A 22,357-nucleotide genomic window follows, 5' to 3' on the forward strand; every position below is an offset into this window, starting at 1 on the left:
ACCCACTCGCTTCCTGGCCCTTGGAGTGCACAGTTCGTCAATGGAGGGAAGGTTGCAGCCAACAACCTTCTCAGCTGATCGGCGCTGTTTCTCCAATTTCCGGTGTTGCTAACTCTGGCCGTGGAGGAGGCCCAGGACAGAGAGGTTGGATACGGAATGGGAGGGGGAGTCGAAATGCTGAGCCACCGGGAGGTCAGGTTGGTTAGTGCGGACCGAGCGGAGGTGTTCGCGAAACGATCGACAAGCCTACGCTTGGTCTCACCGATATAGATCAGCTAACATCTAGAGCAGCGGATGCAATAGATAAGGTTGGAGGAGGTTCAAGTTCAAGTTCAAGTGAGTTTATTGTCATGTGTCCCTGTATAGGATAATGAAATTCTTGCTTTGCTTCAGCACACAGAACATAGTAGGCATTTACTACAAAAACAGATAAGTGTGTCCATATACCATGATATAAATATATACACACATGAATAAATAAACTGATAAAGTGCAAATAACAGAAAATGGGTTATTAATAATCAGAGTTTTGTCCGAGCCAGGTTTAACAGCCTGATGGCTGTGGGGAAGTAGTTATTCCTGAACCTGGTTGTTGCAGTCTTCAGGCTCCTGTACCTTCTACCTGAAGGTAGCAGGGAGATGAGTGTGTGACCAGGATGGTGCAGGTGAACCTCTGTCGCACCTGGAACGGCTGCTTGGGTCCTTGAATGGAGTCGAGGGGGGGAGGTAAAGTGACAAGTGTAGTATCTCTTGCGGTTACAAGGGAAAGTGCCCGGGGAAGGGGTGGAGCGGGAAGGAAGGGAAGAATTGACGAGGGAGTTACGGAGGGAGCGGTCTTTGCGGAAGGCAGACAGGGGGGGAGATGTGAAGATGTTGCGAGAAGTAGGGTCACGTTGGAGGTGGCGAAACTGACGGAGGACTATCTGTTGTATGTGACAGCTAGTGGGGTGGAAGGTGAGGACCAGGGGGACTCTGCCCTTGTTGCGAGTGGGGGGATGGGGAGAGAGAGCAGTGTTGCGGGGTATGGAGGAGACCCTGGTGCGAGCCTCATTTATAGTGGGAGAGGGGAACACCTGTTCCCTGAAGAATGAGGACATTTGCGATGCCCTGGTATGGGACACCTCATCCGGGGAGCAGATGCGCGTAAATGGAGGAATTGGCAATAGGGGATGGAGTCCTTACAGGAAGCAGGGTGGGAGGACGAGTAGTCAAGATAGCTGTGGGAGTCAGTGGGTTTATAGATTGTGCTTCCTCAGCTGCAGCAGGATGTACATCCTCTGTTGGGCCTTTTTGACTGTGGAGTCGATGGTGGCCCCCATTTAAGGTCCTTGGAGTTGATGATTTCCAAGGAGCTTAGACGATTCCACAGATGTGACCGTGGTGTTGTTGATGGTGAGTGGGGGGAGGGGAAGGGGGAAGGGGGAGGGGAAGGGGGAAGGGGGAAAGGGGGAAGGGGGAAGGGGGAAAGGGGAAGGGGAGGGGGAGCTGAGTTTTCAATGGTGTTGGGCTCTGGTTCTTTTATAATTATTCCGCTTACTAATTAAGTTATACTTTAGGCAATATAAAACCAGGATTATTGTTGAAAAGGAGCCTTATAACTAAAGCCAGCAGAATATGTTTGTAAAACTTGGTGATAGTCCATATTGTCCTTTTATGATTATGCCACATTCTAGTTTAGTGGTACATTAGGCAATATAAATGCAGGATAATTGCCAAAAACGAGTCCCATAAATGAAGCCAGCAAAACGTTTAAAAAAAAAACATTATTAAAATCGAGTTGTTCACAGTGTACAGATACATGAGATAAAGGACAGACCGTGAATTGTCCTCCAAACCTGCGAGTGGGGGGGTACCCACGCAGAAACAGGGAGAACGTACACATGAACTGACTTTGCAAAGGGACAGGAATGGGTTTGGCTTGCGGGTGGGCGATGGAATGAGAAAGGTTTGTGTGGAGCGTGTTTTCATGTTGCACTTTGCACTCTGTGGCGGTGAAGGTGGGTCAGTGTGGCGGCTCGGCGTCGCCCCCTGCCGTGCAGGTGAGCGGCTGCAGCGACAAGTTAGCGACGCTTCGTCTTCTGCTCATTCTGCCAGCTCGTCCGGGCGGCTGCAAGTGGCCAGTGGGGGCCCGGGGATGTCCTGCTGCGGCCAGTACGAGGTGAGTCCCGAGCCCTAGCCCGCCAGCCGGGAAGCCCATTGACCCCAGTCTGTGGTTAGTGTTGTCGGAGCGCTAGGGAGGGGGGAAAGGGGGGAGAAATCAGGTTCCCCGCTGGAAGGGATTTGGGATCCAGCGGCAGCTTCACGGTGGTCTGCGGCTCTGGCTCGGCTTTAATCAGCTTGGGTTAAGAGCCGGTCCCACTGTCCGCCAGCCCTTGCCTCTCTCTCCCCCACGCCACGGCCACCGAGGCCCGCAGCGACCTGCTACAACTTGTTGCTTGTTTATTTGCAGAATGCTTATTTGTGTGTGGTGTGTGATTTGTCCTTGTTGAGCAGAAACTGTAGGCACATTAGCCAAGAACTCAGTCCCAGTCCCTCGGTTTGAGATTATCCTTTTGCTCAACCAGTGTGTCCCATCTGGAAACACTTCTATTTTCAAAAATAAACTTTATTGGTAATTAAAACAAAAAACAGATACAAGACAACACCGGGTAGACCCGAGTAGGGGAATCGAGGACATAGGTTTAAGGTGAAGGGGAAACGATTTAATAGGAATCTGAGGGGTAACTTTTTCACACAAAGGGTGGTGGGTGTATGGAACAAGCTGCCAGAGGAGGTAGTTGAGGCTGGGGCTATCCCAACGTTTAGGAAACTGTTAAACAGGTCCATGGATAGGACAGGTTTGGAGGGAAATGGACCAAGCGCAGGCAGGTGGGACTAGTGTAACTGGGACATATTGGCTGAGGTTGGCAAGTTGGGCCGTAGGGCCTGTTTGCACGCTGTATCGCTCTGTGACTCTGACAGTAGTGCAAACCTCTTGATGCATTTTTAGTGTCTGACTGTACATCCAATATTGTTAGCAAAAGTGCTGGAGTAAATCTGCAGGTCTGGCAGTATCTCAGGAGAACATATGTTAAGTAATGTGGAAGAAGGAACTGCAGATTTTGGTTTACACCGAAGATAGACACAAAATGTTTACATGCGACTTTGTGTTCATGTGTACTGAGGTAGCTTCTCTGGAGAAAAGGAGTAGGTGATATTTTGGGTCGAGACCCTTCATCAGTTAAGTAACATGGATATGGTCTTTAGAAATGTGAGGCAGCACGGTGGGGCACAATGGTCGAGTTGCTGCCTTCAGTCGCCAGAGAGCCAGGTTCGATCCTGACTACGGGTGCTACCTGCATGGAGTACCATACACCATACAGGCAGTATGGATTATGGTATACTGCATATTATGGCAGTATGGAGTATGGTATACTGCATATACTGCATTGTATGTTCTCCCGCTTGCGTTTTCTCCATGTGCCCCAGTTTCCTCCCACATTCTAAAGCTGTGCAGGTTTGTAGGTTAATTGGCTTTGGTAAAATTGTACATTTGTTTGTCCAAAGTCTAAAGATGCTGCCTGACCTGCTGAGCTATTCGAGCACTTTGTGTCCTTTTATGTATTAATCAGCATCTGCATTTCCTTGTTTCGACTTTTTAGTGTTACACCCAGTAATTAGACACAAAATGCTGGAGTAACTCAGCGGGACAGGCAGCATCTCTGGATAGAAGGAATGTGCAAAGTTTCGGGTCGGGACCCTTCTTCGGACCTGAGATTGCACTCAGTAGTGTTAGCACCTCACTTTTTCCTTCCACATTGCACCACTCGCGTAGTTTCCTGTTTGTGGGGTGTCCCCACTAATCTCAGCCCCCCCCCCCTCAATGTCCAGCAGTGGAAGGTCCCTAGACTGTGGTCCCCTTCCATTGAACCTCTGCATTGGCTGATGTGAGCTTCAATGTGGCTTTCAGCACGTACTCCTGGAGTGTGGAATGTGCCTGTTGGCTCTTTGCTGTTGCTGTTTGCCAAGGCAAACAAGAGTTGGAATCGTCAACCAAACACCATTATAAAAGGCTGGCAACTCTCAATCGATGGCAGTGCCCGCTACAAGACTCTATCCAAAGTCAGGCCCCATGTTGCCTCAGGTTTTTGTGGTTCATTTACACATGTGTGCACTGGAGATATCTTTGGCACTTTTTAAAATGGTAGTATCCCCTGCAGGACTAAAGACTGAGTGCCAGCACCTGCATGCATGGTCGACAAGTCAAAGAATGATACAGTGTGGAAACAGGCCCTGTGGCCCAACTTGTGCACACCAGCCAACAATGTCCCAGCTACACTAGTCCAACCACCCATTGTGTGAAAAAGTTACCCCTCAGATTCGTATTAAATCTTTCCCCCTTCAACTTGAACCTCTGTCCTCTGGTCCTTGATTCCCCTAATCTGGGCAAGAGACTGTGCTGGAAATCCGTGGGTCACGCCCTGAAATGTGGAGGAATGGGCCATGAGTATGGACACCTTGGCGAATCCATTCCCAAACACAGTTAAAACCTCAACATTAACCCCCAAATTATTAAGCGAATGTAACGTGCATCCCATGGTTTTACCCAGCCAATTAATGTGTTGAGTTTAGTTTTTTTAAGATTGTTTACCGAGGTACAGTGAAAGCTTTTGTTGTCTGCTAACCTGTCCAAATATGAACCATAAAACTGAATACTTGGTGAAGGAATCGTGAATCTGTATTTTGTTGTTAGGCTTGAATCAATCCCATATAATCCCAAAGTGAGTGATTGTTTTTCCACATTGTACTTGGCGAGTTATCAGTATTAATTTTGGGCAAGATTTTTGAAAGATTTTTGCAAATGTTCCACTGGGTTTATTTATGGATATCCTTTTCAACATTAATCCTGGTTTTATATTGCCTAAACTATAATTTAATTAATAGGTTGAATATAATTATAAGGACAAGAGACCAGCACCATTGAAAACTCAGCAATGTTTTTAAAGCACCAAACGTTGCACTTGACAAGTTATTGGTATCAAGTTCCAGCAATTTGTAGAACAAATGTTTTTTAACTGTAGGATGAGCCAATAATCTAATGGTGAATCAGTAAATTCAGGGTCACAACATATTATCAAAATGATGTAGCATAGAATTGGAATAGTTCTTAGTACCATGCTACGTAGAATTTGATCACCACACTGTAAGAAAGATGTGTTAGCCTTGGTAAGGGTGCAGAGGAGATTCCAGGAAACGCCCTGGCGAATCTCCTCGACTCATTCTACAGACAAACAAAAAAAATCATTCTGCAAATTGCTGAAAAATGAATACCAATGATATTGTCAAGTGCAACGTTTAGGCTTTGGAGATATAGCGCAGAAAGAGGCCCTTCGGCTCATTGAGTCCATGTCAACCAGCGATCACCCCTTACGCTGGCACTATCCTATACGCCAGGGGCAATTTACAATTTTACCGAAGCCAATTAACCTACAAACTCGCATGCCTTTGGAGTTTGGGAGGAAACTAGAGCACCCGGAGGAAACCCACGCGGTCACAGGGATAACGCACAAACTCCGTACAAACAGCACCTGAGGTCAGGATCGAACTGGGGTCTCTGGCGCTGTAAGGCAGCAACTCTACCGCTGCGCCACCGAGCCGCCCACCTGTAGAGCTTTATGTTCTGAGCATCAAAAACCTTACTGAGTTTTTAATGATATTGGGCTCTGGTCCTTTTATAATTATTCCGCTTACTAATTAAGTTGTATTTTAGGCAGTATAAAACCAGGATTATTATTGAAAAGGACCCTATAAATAAAGCCAGCAGAAAATTTTCGGAAATCTTGGTGATAGCCAGTATTGTCCCTTTATGATTATGCCACATACTAGTTTAGTCGTACATTAGGCAATATAAATGCAGGATCATTGTCGAAAACGAGTCTCATAAATGAAGCCAGCAAAACATTTTTTTAAATAAGTTCAAAAGTTCCTAAGTCGTAGGAGCAGAAGTAGGCCATTCGGCCCATCCAGTCTCCTCCACCATTCAATCATGGCTGATCTATCTTTTCCTCTCAACACCATTCTCCTGCCTTCTCCCCATAACCTCTGGCACTGGGACACAAATCTTTGTGCATAATTGATTAGATTAGTAATTAGATTAGTAATTAGATCAGATTAGAAGGCAGAATAATCAGAAACTTTTGGGTTGAATGGAGTTGCAGCCACTGTGAGGTGAGTCGGCTAGTTATTGGACCCACATAACATTTTGCTATGATCTGGGTATTTCTGCCCACAAGGAATTCATACAATTTGCAGATTGTCTGATACTTCTGAAATCACAAAATATGAAGGTATATTTTGTTGTCTTGAAGAGATTTTTACAAAAGATGTCCCAAACATGAAACACTTCCCATTTCTTTCAGTTCTAGATTTATCGTTTATCATGTGTATGTACTTTCATGTGTGAGTGGTGTGAATGGGGCAGGGCTCTGGTATGTGTCTGGAGATAAGGGTCAGACACGTGCTTAGTTTAACAGACACAAAATACTGTGGTAACTCAGCGGGCCAGGTAGCATCTCTGGATGGAAGGAATGTGTAACATTTCGGGCCGAGACCCTTCTTTATTCCAGCATTTTATGTCTATCTTTGGTTTAAACCAGCATCTGCAGTTCCTTCCAAAACCCATGCGGTCACAGGGCAAACGTGCAAACTCCGTACTGTGGGGCTTGGTGGGATTCTATAAACATGGGTCAGGTGTGTGGTCAGGGGCAGGGGTCCATGGAGGGGTCATAGGCTTTTGCCACATTGGTCTTCATCGGTCAGAGTATTGAGTATAGAAGGTGGGAGGTCATGTTGCAGTTATATAAGACGTTGGGAGTCTGCAGTTAGAGTATTGTGTTCAGTTCTGTGCACCATATTATAGGAAAGATGTCGGGCTGGAGAGGGTGCAGAGAAGATTTATGTGGATGTTGACAGGACTCGAGGGCCTGAGCTATAAGGAGAGATTGAACAGGCTGGGACTCTATTCCTTGGAGCGCAGAAGGATGTGGGATGTTCTTAAAAGTGTACAAAATCATGAGGGGAATAGATCGGGTAGACTCACAATCTCATGCCCAGAGTGAGTGGATTGAGAACGAGAGGACATAGGTTCAAGATGAAGGGGGGGATTTATTAGCAACCTGAGAGGTACGTTTTTCACACGGAGGGTGGTGGGTGCATGGAACGAGCTGCTGGAGGACATAGTTGAGGTGGGACTAGTGTAGCTAGCTGCTCGGTGTGGGCAAGTTGGGCCGAAGGGTCTGTTTCCACGCTGTAAGACTATGATCCAGTACATGGGGTTAGATGTGTGGCAGGAACGTAGCTTTGTGACTCAAGCCTCCAGTCTCTTAATCAAAGCGAGTATGTTTACGAAATCTTTCAAAACTTGGAATAAACCCACATCCCCCTGGCGCCAAACAATACAAATTGCTATTTCACTCATTAGAACGTTTTGTTTTTTTAGTTCCACTTGAGAAAGTCGTTCCATTTTGTTTTGCAGTTAAATGTTTGAGATAAGCTGCATTTTCCAGTTAGGAGTAAAATTGTGTATGGTTACCAGCAAGAGCATGCAATAAATGATCATGGGGGGTGGACCTCATTGAAACTTACCGAATAGTGAAAGGTCTGGATAGAGTAAATGTGGAGAGGATGTTTCCGTTAGTGGGAGAGTCTAGGACCAGAGGCCACAGCCTCAGAATAAAAGGACGTACCTTTAGAAAGGTGACGAGGAGGAATTTCTTTAGTCAGTGGGTGGTGAATCTGTGGAATTCATTGCCACAGAAAGCTGTGGGGGCCAAGCCAATAGATATTTTTAAGGCGGAGATTGACCAATGCTTGATATGTAAGTGTGTCGGGGGTTATGGGGAGAAGGCAGGAGAATGGGGTTGAGAGGGAAAGATAGATCAGCCACGATTGAATGGCAGAGCAGATTTGATGGGCCGAATAGCCTAATTCTGCTTCTAGAACTTTTGAACATGAATTTATGAATGCGACATTCAAAGTTCACCTCATTTAAACATATCGCCCAATTTTAAAAGTATTGATATTTAACATATTACCTTCTCCTCCCTCCCCCCGCTACACCTCTGGCAGCTCAACACCCAAACAAAAGGAGCCCATGAGGAGATGATATACTTGTTTCAAAAGGCCTGTGTAGCATTCTTAACATGACATTCTGCGAGTACGTGGCTGCTTAGATTTTTATCAATGAAGAAAAATACTAAAAGTAATGTTTGGGAGAGGTGGGGCGGCATTCCTTTTAATCAGTTTGTGCAGGATCGTTCAAGTGGATCAATACACGGCAAATGCATTGCAATGCAAGTCGAGGCACCTCATATTTGAAGCAGGCGTTATGGTCTTGAAAAGCATTGCGTAATTGCACATACGTGACTACACTGCCAGGTGTAAATTTGAGCACATGATTCCAAAAGTACGAGCGTGCGTATATCTCCGGCTTTGGTAGAAAATGAACAAGTGCATTATTACAAAAACGTATCAATCAGGCATGGGTAAAGTGTGTGGTGCCTGTATGTGTGGAAAGCAGAAAGTTAGTGTTATTTGTAAGATTTAAAGCAAACTGCAACTTCGGTGAAGGAAAATGGTGGGAAGGAACTGCAGATGCTGGTTGACACCGGAGATAGACGGAGTAACTCAGCGGGTCAGGCAGCATCTCTGCAGAAAAGGAATAGGTGACGTTCCGGGTCGAGATGTGTAGGAAGGAACTGCAGATGCTGGTTTAACTCGAAGGTAGACACAAAATGCTGGAGTAGCTCAGCGGGACAGGCAGCATCTCTGGAGAGAAGGAATGGGTGACATTTGGGGTCAGACTGAAGAAAGGTCTCGACCCGAAACGCCACCCATTCCTTCTCTCCAGAGATGCTGCCTGGCCCGCTGAGTTTTGGGTCGAGACCTTTCTTTAGATGGCAATGGTATGGAATTTGGTAAATGTTGGCCTTTGTTGGACATTGTCTCACCACACTTATACACAGCCTCCGTGAGCCCATGTTTGGAGTATTGTCTTCAGCTTTGGCTTCAATGTCTATGAAAGGATATACTTGCCATAGAGGGAGTGCAGTGAAAGCTCACCAGACTGATTCCTGGGAAGGTGGGACGTCTGTATGAAACTGGGTTGACTAGTCATGTATTCACTAGATTGGAAGTGAGTCATTGAAATATGCAAAATGCCATCAGAAAACGAATAAACTGGTTGCAGCAAAAATGCTCGGATGGCGAGCTTAGTTTGGTAGACAAAAGTGCTGGAGAAACTCAGCGGGTGCAGCAGCATCTATGGAGCGAGGGAAATAGGCAACGTTTCGGGCCCAAACCCTTCTTCAGACTTAGTTTGGTTTAGTTTTTTGTCACGTGTACCAAGGTACAGTGGAAAGTTTTTTAGTTGCATGCTATCCAGTTGGTGGAAAGACAATTTAGGACCAAGATGAGAAAAACATTTTTCACACAGAGAGTGGTGAATCTCTGGAACTCTCTGCCACAGAAGGTAGTTGAGGCCAGTTCATTGGCTATATTTAAGAGGGAGTTAGATGTGGCCCTTGTGGCTAAAGGGATCAGTGGGGTATGGAGAGAAGGCAGGTACGGGATACTGAGTTGGATGATCAGCCATGATCATATTGAATGACGGTGCAGGCTTGAAGGGCCGAATGGCCTACTCCTGCACCTATTTTGTATGTTTCGATGTAATACATGATTACAATCGAGCCGTTCACAGTGTACAGGTACATGATAAAGGGAATAATGTTTAATCAAGTTCAAGTGAGTTTATTGTCATGTGTCCCTGATACGACAATGAAATCCTTGCTTTGCTTCAGCACAACAGAACAAAGTAGGCATTGACTAATGCAAGGTAAAGTCTGAAGATTGGTCTGAGTGTCTAAAATAAGGTAGATGGTAGGTCAGGATCGCTCTCTACTTGGAGATGGTTTGGTTCAGTTGCCTGATAACAGAATCAGTCTCCGAATGAGGGTCACAGCTGGGGTAATATACAGGAAAGAGATGACAAAAAAGAGATGAAGATGAAGGGTTTAAGAAGGAACTGCAGATGCTGGAAAATCGAAGGTACACAAAAATGCTGGAGAAATGCGGGTGCCACAGCATCTATGGAGCGAAGGAAATAGGCAATGTATGTGGGTTCTGAAATTTGGTATTGTGATAGAGGATCGGTCATAATCTTGATAAAGGTAGATGAGGTAAGATGGGCAGAATGAGATATACAACACGATAGAAGAAAAAGGTGGTAGGTAAGGTACAAAGAATCAAGGGATATAGGGGGAAAAGCAGGAATGGGGTACTGATTTTAGATGATCAGCCATATCATATTGAATGGCGATGCTGGCTCAAAGGGCCAAATGGCCTACTCCTGCACCTATTTTTCTATGTTTTTCTATGATACGATAGAATTTTATTTATCCCAGGAGGGAAATTGATTTGCCAACAGTCATAAAACACAAGATACATGAAACATGAAACTAAAGTGACGGGTGGAAAGGATTGGGGATGTGCAAAGATTGGGGGGGTGGAGGAAAGGGGAGTCGGTCTACCCCGTTTCAGAAGGAGGAGGAGGCGTACAGTTTGATAGCCACAGGGAAAAAGGATCTCCTGTGGGCGCTCTGTGCTGCATCTTGGTGGAACCAGTCTGTTGCTGAAGGCACTCCTCAGACCAGTGTGTCATGGATGGTGTGAGCAGTATGGTCCAGGATGCTCCACAGTTCCCCTCCAACACCACCTCCCATGAATCCATCTCCACCCCCAGGATGGAGCCAGCCTTCCTGATGAGCTTGTTAATCCTGTTGGCGTCCGTGGCCTTCGCCCTGCTGCCCCAGCACACGGCAGCGAAGGACATATGCTTCTATGATCCATGTTGCTGCTCTCTGCACTGTATCGGTTTGTTCAGTTTGAAGAGACTACTTGGCTTTTTAATTTCAGGTGTCTGCCGCTGACGAGCCTCACAGGGAATGGCGACCACAGATCTACAGGAGATGCACGGATGTCCCTTGGCTTGTGATCTTCTTTGTTTTCTGGGTCGGAATGGTGAGTATGTTGCAGTCGGGACAACAATTGAGAGCAAATGGCTTAACTACGCAAATTTAAAACCTGACACAGCGAAGTGCTGGGGTAAATCGGTGGGGCAGACAGCATCTCTGGAGAACATGGATGGGGAACTTTTTGGGTCGGGACCCTTCTTCAGACTGATTGTGGGTGGGTGGGGGAAATGAAAGCTGGAAGAGAGGAGAGGCAGGACAAAGTGTGGCAGGTAATTGATGAATACAGGTAAGGAGGGTGGTGGTTAATAGGCAGATGGTTGGCCAGTGGACTGAGATAAAGTAACAGAATATTTGAGATAAACTTTGCCTCGCACCAGTTTCAACGTGATCTCTGAATGCGCGACTGGTGAACAAGTAGTCTGGGGTTGGAGGTAGTTGGCTTTGTGTACCTGTTCAAAATGGGCATTAAGGGCATTGGGTTCGCCCGGTAAAGATCAGTCATTACCAGAGTTGTGTAGGAAGCAACTGCAGATGCTGGTTTAAACCCAAGATAGACACAAACAGCTGGAGTAACTCAGCGGGACGGGCAACATCTCTGGAGAGAAGGAATGGGTGACGTTTCGGGTCGAGACCCTTCTTCAGACTGGTTTGGGATAAGGGAAACGAGAGATATAGATGGTGATGTGGAGAGATAAAGAACAATGAATGAATCTAGAGTACGAGGAATCACAATTGGGGGGGGGGGGGGGGGGGGGGGGGGGGGGGTGAAAGATTGCCCCCTGATTTCTGCCTGGAGCCTGTGATGGTTTTTGGGCCCTATCACACTTGCCTAGAACTGAGCCTGCAGTTTGATATGCACGCCTATAGAGAGTAAAGCTTTAGCTCGCCTCCGCCCCGCGCTGATTATTGTCCATCTGAACCAGCGATTGCTTTCATTTTCCTTGCATGCGGGTTAATTTCCATTTAGGCCGAGTTCCGTTCCTGGGTTTGGTTATCCCTGTACGAATCACTACACTTTTCTCGGTATTGAATTTCGTCCTCCTCAACTCTGCCTGATTTTCCCATAATCGGAGAGAGGTGGAGTAATTTTCCGTAATCCGAGAGAGTGCGTGGAAACTGACCCCGTCCGCCCACAGAGTCAACGAAAACCACCAAGCAATCTGTTCTTTTCTACACACAGTAATCCTAACCAAACCCGTTTTATTCTACGCATGTTTCCATCAACTCCATCCCATTCCAGATCCTTCCATTTACCTGCGTACCAGGGGGGAATTTACCGCGGCAACGCAACCTACCGACCCACACGTCTTCGGGATGTGACCCGCTCGCTTGTGACCCAAACAGCTTTCAAGTCAGATCTGTGGCTGCCTGGCAATATATTGAAGGTAGACAAAAATGCTGGAGAAACTCAGCGGGTGAGGCAGCATCTATGGAGCGAAGGAAATAGGCAACGTTTCGGGCCGAAACCCTTCTTCAGACTGAATTCAGCTACATGTATTGAAATATGTAGCTGGTGAAGTTATAACCATATAACAATTACAGCACGGAAACAGGCCATCTCGGCCCTACAAGTCCATGCCGAACAACTTTTTTCCCTTAGTCCCACCTGCCTGCACTCATATCATAACCCTCCATTCCCTTCTCATCCATATGCCTATCCAATTTATTTTTAAATGATACCAATGAACCTACCGACACCACTTCCACTGGAAGCTCTTTCCACACCGCTACCACTCTCTGAGTAAAGAAGTTCCCTCTCATGTTACCCCTAAACTTCTGTCCCTTCATTCTGAAGTCATGTCCTCTTGTTTGAATCTTCTCAAAGGGAAAAGCTTGTCCACATCAACTCTGTCTATCCCTCTCATCATTTTAAAGACCTCTATCAAGTCCCCCCTTAACCTTCTGCAAGTTAGTTGGTTAGTGACATGTAATTAAACCAAGGTGCTTAGCTCAACCATCCAGATAGTGCCGTGAACCAAGTTCTCGCAAGGCAGAACATGCCTTCAGCCCAGGCATCAATTTGAGTGAGTCAAGAGTGTTTTATTGTCAGATGTCCCTGATAGAACAATGACATTCTTACTAGCAGCAGCACAACAGAATATGTAAACATAGTATACTGTAAACGATATAATAAACGAGAAACTGTCTCTCTCTCGTCAGCGATGGCAGCCTCGCCAACAGTCTGTCTGTTTTGTTATTTTTAGTGTGTTTTAAAAAGTTTGTGTCAATGTTCTCTGGTTTGTTTTATGTGGGGGAGGGGCTCGGTGGAAAGTCTTTTCCAATCTCTCACCGTGCCGGAGATGCGGTTGTTTTCCGGATTGTATCTCCGGTCGCTCTGCGGCCTAACATCATGGAGCTGGAGGCCTTGCTCGAGATTGACTTTGAGCCCCACTGCAGGGCCGTGGACTTGCCTGCGATCGACGCTCCAACCGCGGCCTACGGATTTCAACATCGAGGAGCTCGCAGTCTCGGATAGAGACCGATGTCGGGAAGCTCCAAAGTTGCAGGAGGTTCGACTAGCCCCGACACAGGGTCCAATCGCCCAGCGCGGGGAGCTGAGATCCCCCTGATGCGGGAGCTTGATCGCCCCGACCGCTGGCTATGGGAGCCAAGATTGTCCCGTCAACTGAAGGCTCGAGGCCACCGACAGCGGGAGAACAAAAAAGGGAAAAGATTGAACCTTTTTTTCGCCTTCCATCACAGTTAGGAATGTGGAGGAGTCACTGTGGTGGATGTTTATGTTAAAATGTATTTTGTGTGTCTTGTTGCTTTTTATTGGTATGATTGTATGACAAATCAAATTCCTCATGTGTTGCAAAACATACTTGGCTAATCAAGTATGATTATGATATCTCTATATCTCGATCGATAGATCTAAAAACAAACAATAATAGTGTAAAAAGACTAAACCGTTGTCCCCAAGGCTCTGTAGTTCAGATTATTTTGGATATTGTAGTGTTTAATAGTCTGTTGACTGCAGGGAAGAAGCTGTTCCTGAACCTGGACATTACAGTTTTCAGGCTACTCTGTCTTCTCATCAACTGGTGTGATATCAACAACCTTCAACTCAATGTCAACAAAACAAAAGAAATAACTGTGGACTTCAGGAAGAAACAGACAACACACACCCCACTTACCATCAATGGCAGTGCAGTGGAGTCTGTGAAAAGCACCAAGTTCCTGGGAGTGCACATCACAGATGATCAGACATGGTCCACCAACACCATCTCCCTAGTTAAGAAGGCACAGCAACGCCTCCACTTCCTTCGACGGATGAGGAGAGCTGACCTCCCCCCCTCTGCCCTCACGACATTTTACAGGGGTGCCATTGAGAGCATTCTTACCAGCAGTTTCTCATTCTGGTATGGCAGTTGCTCTGCTGCTGACCAGAAGGCCCTACAGAGAGTGGTGAGGACAGCGGAGGAGATCACCAGATCACCCCAACCAGCAATCCAGGACCTATACCCTTCTCGCTGTCGCAAGAGAGCAAGCAATATTATCAAAGACACCCATCACCCAGCACACAAACTGTTCACCCTCCTACCTTCCGGTAAGCGCTACCGCAGCATGCGAAGCAAAACCACCAGATTCAAAAACAGCTTTTTTTCACAGGCCATCAGACTACTCAACACACTTAAGTAAATTCCATGAACAGTACCCAAACAAAGACATCAAACTGTGAAAATAACTTTGGCTCAATGAATTTGCACTTTTTCTATATTGCACCTTTCATTGTTGCACCCTGTTTAAAATACCTCAAAGGTTTTGCTACATTTTGGCATACTGTGAATATTTTAATATTTTAAATAATGTATGTCTATTGTCTATTTTTATTGATATGTTGTCTGTCTGTGTTTTTAATATTACTTGCACATTTGGAGTATGGGGAAACGTAATTTCGATCCTATGTGTAACTACTGTTGCATAATTGAATTGACAATAAAGTTACTTTGACTTGACTTCTTCCTGATGGCAGGAGTGATATGAGTGTGTTGCCAGGGTGGTGTGGCTCTCTGATGATGCTGGCAGCCTTTTCGAGGCAATAACTCCTGTAAATCCCTTCGATGGCAGGGAGGACAGAATCCGTGATGGACCTTGCCGTGTTCACTCAAATGTTTTGTCAAATGTACCAGCTGTACGTAACTAGGGCATTCATAACCTGGGGAGGATATGCACACTTGATCCTTTGCTATTTCCACATCAACACATGGACTGATTTCCACATCATTATGGACTCATTGGTACACAATGTCTTCCTGTGGCGGAAAGACAGAAGCATGCACAAAAGTATTTGAACAGCTCGGTAAACACTAAAATGTGTGTGATTATGCTTTCGTGCAATGCCACAATGTCACTCCCATTACTTTATTCTACAAGTATTATTTATTTTACTATTTGCCATCTATTGTGATGTTGTGTATTAACTGGATTAAAAGCTGCCAATTCAACGTAAATATCTGAAATATTCTTAAGATTAGACACAATGTTGGAGTAACTCAGCGGGACAGGACTGGGTGACATTTCGGTCCATACCATTCAGACTGAGAGTCAGGGGAGAGGTAGACACAGATAAGAAAGGGCAAGGTGTGAATATTTCAAGGTTCTCCAATAACAGCCCATGTAACTAAAAGGCATGTCTGGAAATATTCGGATTTTGCTGGTGTTTAAGAAAGAATTGCAGATGCTGGAAAAATCGAAGGTAGACAAAAATGCTGGAGAAACTCAATGTGTGATGTCAGTATCTATGGAGCGAAGGAATAGCTGATGTTTCGGGTCGAGGCCAGACTGATGTGGGGATGGGGAGGGTGGGGGCGGAAGAAGAAAAGAAGAGGTATTAGGCTGTGGGAGAGCTGGGGAAGGCAAGGAGGGAGAAAGCAAGGACTACCTGAAATTGGAGAAGTCAATGTTCATACCGCTGGGGTGTAATTTTGCTGCTGAGAGTCTTATGCTAGTTGTTAGAGAGGAGGAAAGTTGTGTGAAAACTTTTCGCTTTGGGTTCCTTTTTCCCCCCCCCCCCCCCCCTTCCGAGCACCTGAACACAATTTTGACTGCCTACACCTACCACCCCTCCCACCCCTTCTGACTGGATAGCAAGCACCAAAAAAGCTTTTCACTGTACCTCGGTGCACATGACTAAACTACAGATGTTACAATTGCAATGCTGCTTTGGCAGAATGATGCTAGAATCCGGAAGAGCCTCGTCACAGGATGTCAACAGCCCTGTCACAGCCAGTGATTATTGGCCATTCGTGATTGCCCATAAGGAAGTGGGTGGCATAATTGCATGCTGGGCCTTTTTGGTGGAGACCCAAGAGGCAGCCATTTTGTTATTGGTCACAAGTGAGCCATTGTTGGCTAAGGAAACAGATTTTCTTCCCAAAGGGGTAATAGTAAATTAGATGGATATCCCAACATCGACATTGTTGTCAGAACCCCTTTCCTAAATTGCAGGTTATTTATTTTGTGGAAATTAAATACCTCGGCTGCCCTGGAGCTGACATTTCCAGACCTGTAGTTCAAAAATCCGGATTAATTTTCCAATAATATAACCAGCAAGTTGATCATGGCAGTGTTAGGAACATGGTGAGTATGAAACGTGTTGGTAAAATAATAACTGGCCTTCATTTAAACACAACCATTTTACATTCAGCATTGTTAACGATCATTTTCCCAGAAATTAGATAAGAGAATTATAAGCGTTGGATCGGGAGAACTGCCCTTTAAAATTATGAAATGGGAGTTTTGTAAACATCCATTTTAAGTCGTGTTACCTGATGGAAGTCGGCTTTTCATTCACCATAAGTAAATAACTGATTAGATAATTTGTTAATGGGGGATTTTCCTTTTCAATGCCATTCAGAGATACCAATGCGTGCACTGAGTTTGTTATCTGTGTGTTCTCTGGGCAAGTATGCCTTCACTGAGATTACTACACATAATCTGTAGCATTTTCTTTCAATTAACTTTTCATTCAATGTCTAGTGGTTCCAGGAATGTGCTGGGGACAGACTACAACGGTGCTAAAGGTCTCAGAACACTGAACAAATCTTCCCTTGAATTCGACATTGCCTCCTGTTAAGGCTAATGTTTACTAATAGTTTTAGAACACTCTGATAATTGCTGAAGGCAGCACAGGATTATTCTTAACAACAAATTGTTACTTGGAATCTGTGATGTTCCTAACATGTGTCGGAAGGAACTGCAGATGTAAGTTTAGACCGAAGATAGACACAAAATGCTGGAGTGACTCAGCGGGACAGGCAGCATCTCTGGAGAGAAGGAAAGGGTGATGTTTCGGATCGAGACCGACCTTCAGACTGATGTCAGGGGAGAGGGAGATACATAGATAAGGAAGTGTAAGGTGTGAAAGCAGGACAAAGAGAATAGTGATCAACGAAAATGTAGAATAGTTCATTATTAGCTGGGAGAAGGTAACAACAAAGCAAACAGATAACATGTAGTTGGAGACAGTAAGACTGGACGGAGATCTGGGAAGGGGGAGGGATGGAGAGAGAGGGAAAACAAGGGTTACCTGAAGTTATAGAAGTCAATGTTCATACCGCTGGGTTGTAAACTGACCAAGCGAAATATGAGGTGCTGTTCCTCCAATTTGTGCTGGATCTCACTCACAATGGAGGAGGCCTAGGACAGAAAGGTCAGTGATGGAATGGGAGGGGCAGTTAAAGTGTTAAGCAACTGGGAGATCAGGTAGTTTTAGGCGGACCGAGCGGAGATGTTCAGCGAAACGATCGCCGAGCCTGCACTTGGTCTCGCCGATATACAGGAGTCCTCACCTGGAACAGCATTCCAATGAGGTCCCCCTCATTCTTCTATACTCCAGCGAGTGCAGGCCCAGTGCCGTCAAACACACATCATATGTTAATCTACACATTCCTGGGATCATTCGCGTAAACCTCTTCTGGATCCTCTTTGGAGCCAGCACACCCTTCCTCAGATATGGTGCCCAAAATTGCTTGCAATATTCCAAATGCGACCTGACCAATGCCTTATAGACCCTAGGCATTACATCCCTGGTTTTTTGTATACAAGCCCTCTTGAAGTAAATGCATTTGCTTTATTTACTACTGATTCGACTTGCAGAATAACATTTGGGAATCCTGCACCAGCACTCCGTGAGGCTCGTGAGGCTGGAAGTTTGTTGGCGGTCACCTGACTCGAGGAATGTGAGTCATTTGAGGAATGGAAGTTAGTGGTGACTATTTCACCTTCATCTCGCTGCCACGCCCTGGTCCGTGTCTCAACCTGCAGCTTCAACTGTTTCTCCTGCCCTTTACTTTCTTCATAAAAATATATACAGCAGACATTTGGCCCATCTTCCCAGTGCTAGCTCATTTGAGCTCTGCATCCTTTTTCCCCCTCATAGGCCCGTGAATCTGTCCGATTCTATTGCATTAGAGTGCTGTGGGCATTCCTGGGCACACAGCTATGGGAAGCATGTCATTAAGTTGGATAGGATGCGGAAGAGATTCACCAGGGTGTTACCTGGACTTGCTGGCTTGGGTTATAGGGAGGGGTTGGATAGGCTGCGACTTTTTCATAGGCGCCCAGAGGCTGAAAGGTGGTGTTATTTAAGGCGTACGAGATCATGATGGCATTTGGTTTTCCCCGGGTAGAGGATTCTAAAGCGAGAGGACACAGGCTTGCGGAGAGAGGGGAAAGATTAAAGGGTGGACCCTTTGTTAACTGTTTCGGAGGTTAGTCCACGTCTGGAACGAGCTGCCAGTGGAAGTTATATAAGTGTATACAAGTACCATTTGTTTGGTCATATATATGAATAAGAAGGGTTAGACAATGGACAATAAACAATAGGTGCAGGAGTAACCCTTGGGTTTCGGCCCGAAACGTTGCCTATTTCCTTCGCTCCATAGATGCTGCTGCACCCGCTGAGTTTCTCCAGCTTTTCTGTGTAACCTGTATAAATACCAGAGTGTGCTTTAAAACAACATAACAAGTTTCAACTTGTAAATAAATGTGCATTCTCTGAAACACGTGCCTCTCGCTCGAAGCTTTTCCTCTCCCTTGGAATGAATGGAATGACTGAGGCAACGGCAGGTCTAAGCTGGGCAGATTTCACAGTGTGATCACTGGAGGGTGGAAGATGCAGGAGGTTGGCACATCACTGCTGGGCTCTGAATAGTGAAAGGCTTGGATAGAGTGGATGTGGAGAGGATGTTTCCACTAGCTGGTGAGTCGAGGATCGGAAGGCCATAGCCTCAGAATAAGCTGACGTACCTTTAGAAAGGGGCGAAGGTGGAATTTCTTTCGTCAGAGGGTGGCGAATCTGTGGAATGCATTGCTACAGGAGGATGGGAAGGCAAGGTCAATGGATATTTTAAAGGCAGAGATAGATAGATTCATGATTAGCACGGGTGTCAGGGGTTGTGGGGAGAATGCAGGAGAGAGGGGTTGAGAGGGAAAGATAGACAAGCCACGATTGAATGGCGGAGTAGGTTTGATGGGCCGAATGGGCTAATTCTGCTCACGTCACTTACCGACGTATGAATGTACCATCTGTCACCCGTATATCTGAATGTTTGCTCCTTTTTATGTTCCAATAATAACATGGCATATTCACCACAATATATATTTATGGTGAGCTAATTAGAAAATGTAGGAGGACACAAAGTGCTGCTTAATTTAGTTTAGAGATACAGCACAAAATCAGGCCCTTTGGCCCATTGGGTCCGCGCTGACCAGCGATCCCCGCACATTAACACTATCCTACACCCACTAGGGACAATGTTTTACATTTACCGAGCCAATTAACCTACAAACCTGTACGTTTTTGGAATGTGGGAGGAAACCAAAGATTTCGGAGAAAACCCACGCAGGTCACGGGGAGAACGTACAAACTCCGTACAAACAGCACCCGTAGTCAGGATCGAACCGGGTCTCCGGCGCTGCATTTGCTGTAAGGCAGCAACTCTGCCCCGGTGCCACTGTAACTGCCGTGTGATCTGACCTGCTGGTGTAACTCAGCAGGTCAGGCAGCATCTCTGGAGAACATGGATAGGTGACGTTTTTAGGTCGGGACCCTTCTTCACCCCCAAAATGTCACCTATCCATTGTCATAAGTTCACGGGTCAGAGGAGCAGAAGCAGGCCATTTGGCCCATAGAAACTACTCCGTCATTCAATCATGGCTGCTCTATCGTTCCCTCTCAACTCCATTCTCCTGCCTTCTCCCCACAACCATTTGATACCCTTACTAATCAAGAATCTATCAATCTCCACCCGAAAAATATCCAATGCCCTCGATGGCTGTCTGTGGCAATCTCCAGACATATTGCCTGACCCACTGTTACTCCAGCACTTTGCGTCCTTTTGTGTAAACCAGCATCTGCTGTTCCTTATCTCTGGAAACTGTAGGAGGAACTTGGTGGAATCTGTGGAAGGAAATAGACAAACTTCATTTTGTGTTGAGACCCTTCTACAGACTGATCATTCTTTTGCAGCATCTGCAGTCTCGTGTTTCTGTGTTCATAAGTGATAGGAGCAGAATTAGGCCATTTGGCCCCATCAACTCTACTCTGCCATTCAATCATGGCTGATCTACCTCTCCCTCCTAACCCCTCCCCACAAACCCTGATACCCGTACTAATCAAGCCCCCGCTCCTCGCGTCTGATGTCTCCAGCTCTCTCCCAGTCCCACCGTCCACCGAAACCTTCAGGGCTGTTGGGTCAAGCTGCTCGTGGGCAGTAGGTCATGTTTACATTAACTTGCATTACAAAAGGGAAGGGGAGGTAAAACAATGGAGGACCCAGCGTGGGGGGGGGGGGGGGCATGGGGGGGAGAGAAGAACAATGAACCATGGGGAGAGGGGGGGAGAACAATGGGGACGGAGCGGAGAGGAGGGGGAGGGAGGGAGGTGTGGAGAACAAAGGAGAGGCTGTAACTTTGTCTACACTGTAGGGGCTGCTACCTGTATACCTTGGGTATGTAAGCAAAGAATTTCACTGTGCCTAATCACAATAAAGTATTCCATTGCATTCCACGGTGGTGAGTACAGAAGATAAGGCGTGCCCCAGAATCCAGTATTACAGAGCACATTAGCAGTGCTGCTTGAATAGTTAGGGTTTGCACTACTGGTTTCTTGAAAGCACTGGATCACAGGCTTCCTTAAACACTGGAGACATTCTTCACCTTTTTGTAATATGATTCTGCTTCCTGGCCAAAGTAAGTATCCACCATATATTTACATTCTTGCACCCATGGTCATCTGCAAGGAGAGGCCTCTTAACATTCAGCTAACACAAAGAATGTGAGATTACAGAAACACACTCACACGCGTTCCTTTCTTAAAAATATTTGAATTCTGCCACGCAACCTGATCACACTTGCGTTCACATTTGTGGGGCCGGGTTCGACACCGACCACGGACGAGCACGATCTCGCTCACTCACCAAAGTATGAAGCAATTAAAACAACATAATAATCTTAGATTTTAACAAAGGAACAATGAATACAACTATTTCATAGTTTGGAAGCAGTATCATTGGAAGCAGTAGCTGGAAGGATCAAAGCTTGAAAAAACAGAAGAAATTAAGATCCCACTGCCTCATTGCTTTCCAGGGCTGTTTATGCATAGTGATCTTGGACCTGGGCATGAGCAGTCGGAATACCGAACTCGCTTATTGATCTTGTCAGTCTTATGTGCTTTTGATGTCATTTCATTGTGATACTGTGGAGGGATAAGTACAATACAAAGTGATTTTTGTGTATTTTCAAACTTGGGGGCAAAATCTGTATAGTTATCTTGTAAACTAGAACCTGCTCGTTACCAGGGGACTATCTGTATTCAGTTGCTGTTAATGGGACATAAATTTCGAGATACAGAGCCCTTATGGTCTGAGCCCTAGGGGACCGAGTCGGCACGGACTAGAAGCGCCGACCTGTTTTCCGTGCTGTAATTGTTGATCCTCATGGTACTAACACTACCCATTTACGCACAGCCCAGAGACGAGTCTGCGCCGACGATGATACGTACTAACACTACCCCAATGAGACAACCTACGATTATACCCCAATGGACCTACATGTTTGACGTGTTTGGAGTTTGGGAGGAAAACCGGAGATCTCGGAGGAAATCCACGCAGGTCACAGGGAGAACGTACAAACTCCGTACAGACAGCACCCATAGTCAGGGTCAAACCCAGGTCTCTGGTGGTGTGAGACAGCAACTCTGCCGCCGCACCACCATGCCGTCTCTGGAATCATTGGCTGCTGTCTTTATGTACATTCAACTCATAAACTGCAAAGCTGTTTGTATTGACATGATGAGCGTGTAAATGGCTCTCTGTATATCCAACCTGTTTGATTCTTCGTTC

General features: G+C 45.9%; 1 protein-coding gene across 2 annotated transcripts in view; it reads left to right on the plus strand.

Annotated features, from left to right (window-relative positions):
• Positions 1-1,921: 1,921 nt before the first annotated feature.
• The window catches only part of LOC129700774 (choline transporter-like protein 3), a 67,870-nt gene continuing 47,434 nt past the window's right edge, over positions 1,922-22,357 (plus strand). For both annotated transcript variants that reach the window (XM_055641463.1, XM_055641464.1), the window contains exons 1-2: positions 1,922-2,158; positions 10,951-11,055. In XM_055641463.1, coding sequence (XP_055497438.1) covers positions 1,937-2,158; positions 10,951-11,055 — 327 coding nt within the window. In that variant the 5' untranslated portion in view covers positions 1,922-1,936. The remainder of the gene's footprint in view (positions 2,159-10,950; positions 11,056-22,357) is intronic.

This window comes from Leucoraja erinacea, chromosome 10 (genome assembly GCF_028641065.1).
Source record: "Leucoraja erinacea ecotype New England chromosome 10, Leri_hhj_1, whole genome shotgun sequence".
NCBI classification, from domain to species: Eukaryota; Metazoa; Chordata; class Chondrichthyes; order Rajiformes; family Rajidae; genus Leucoraja; species Leucoraja erinaceus.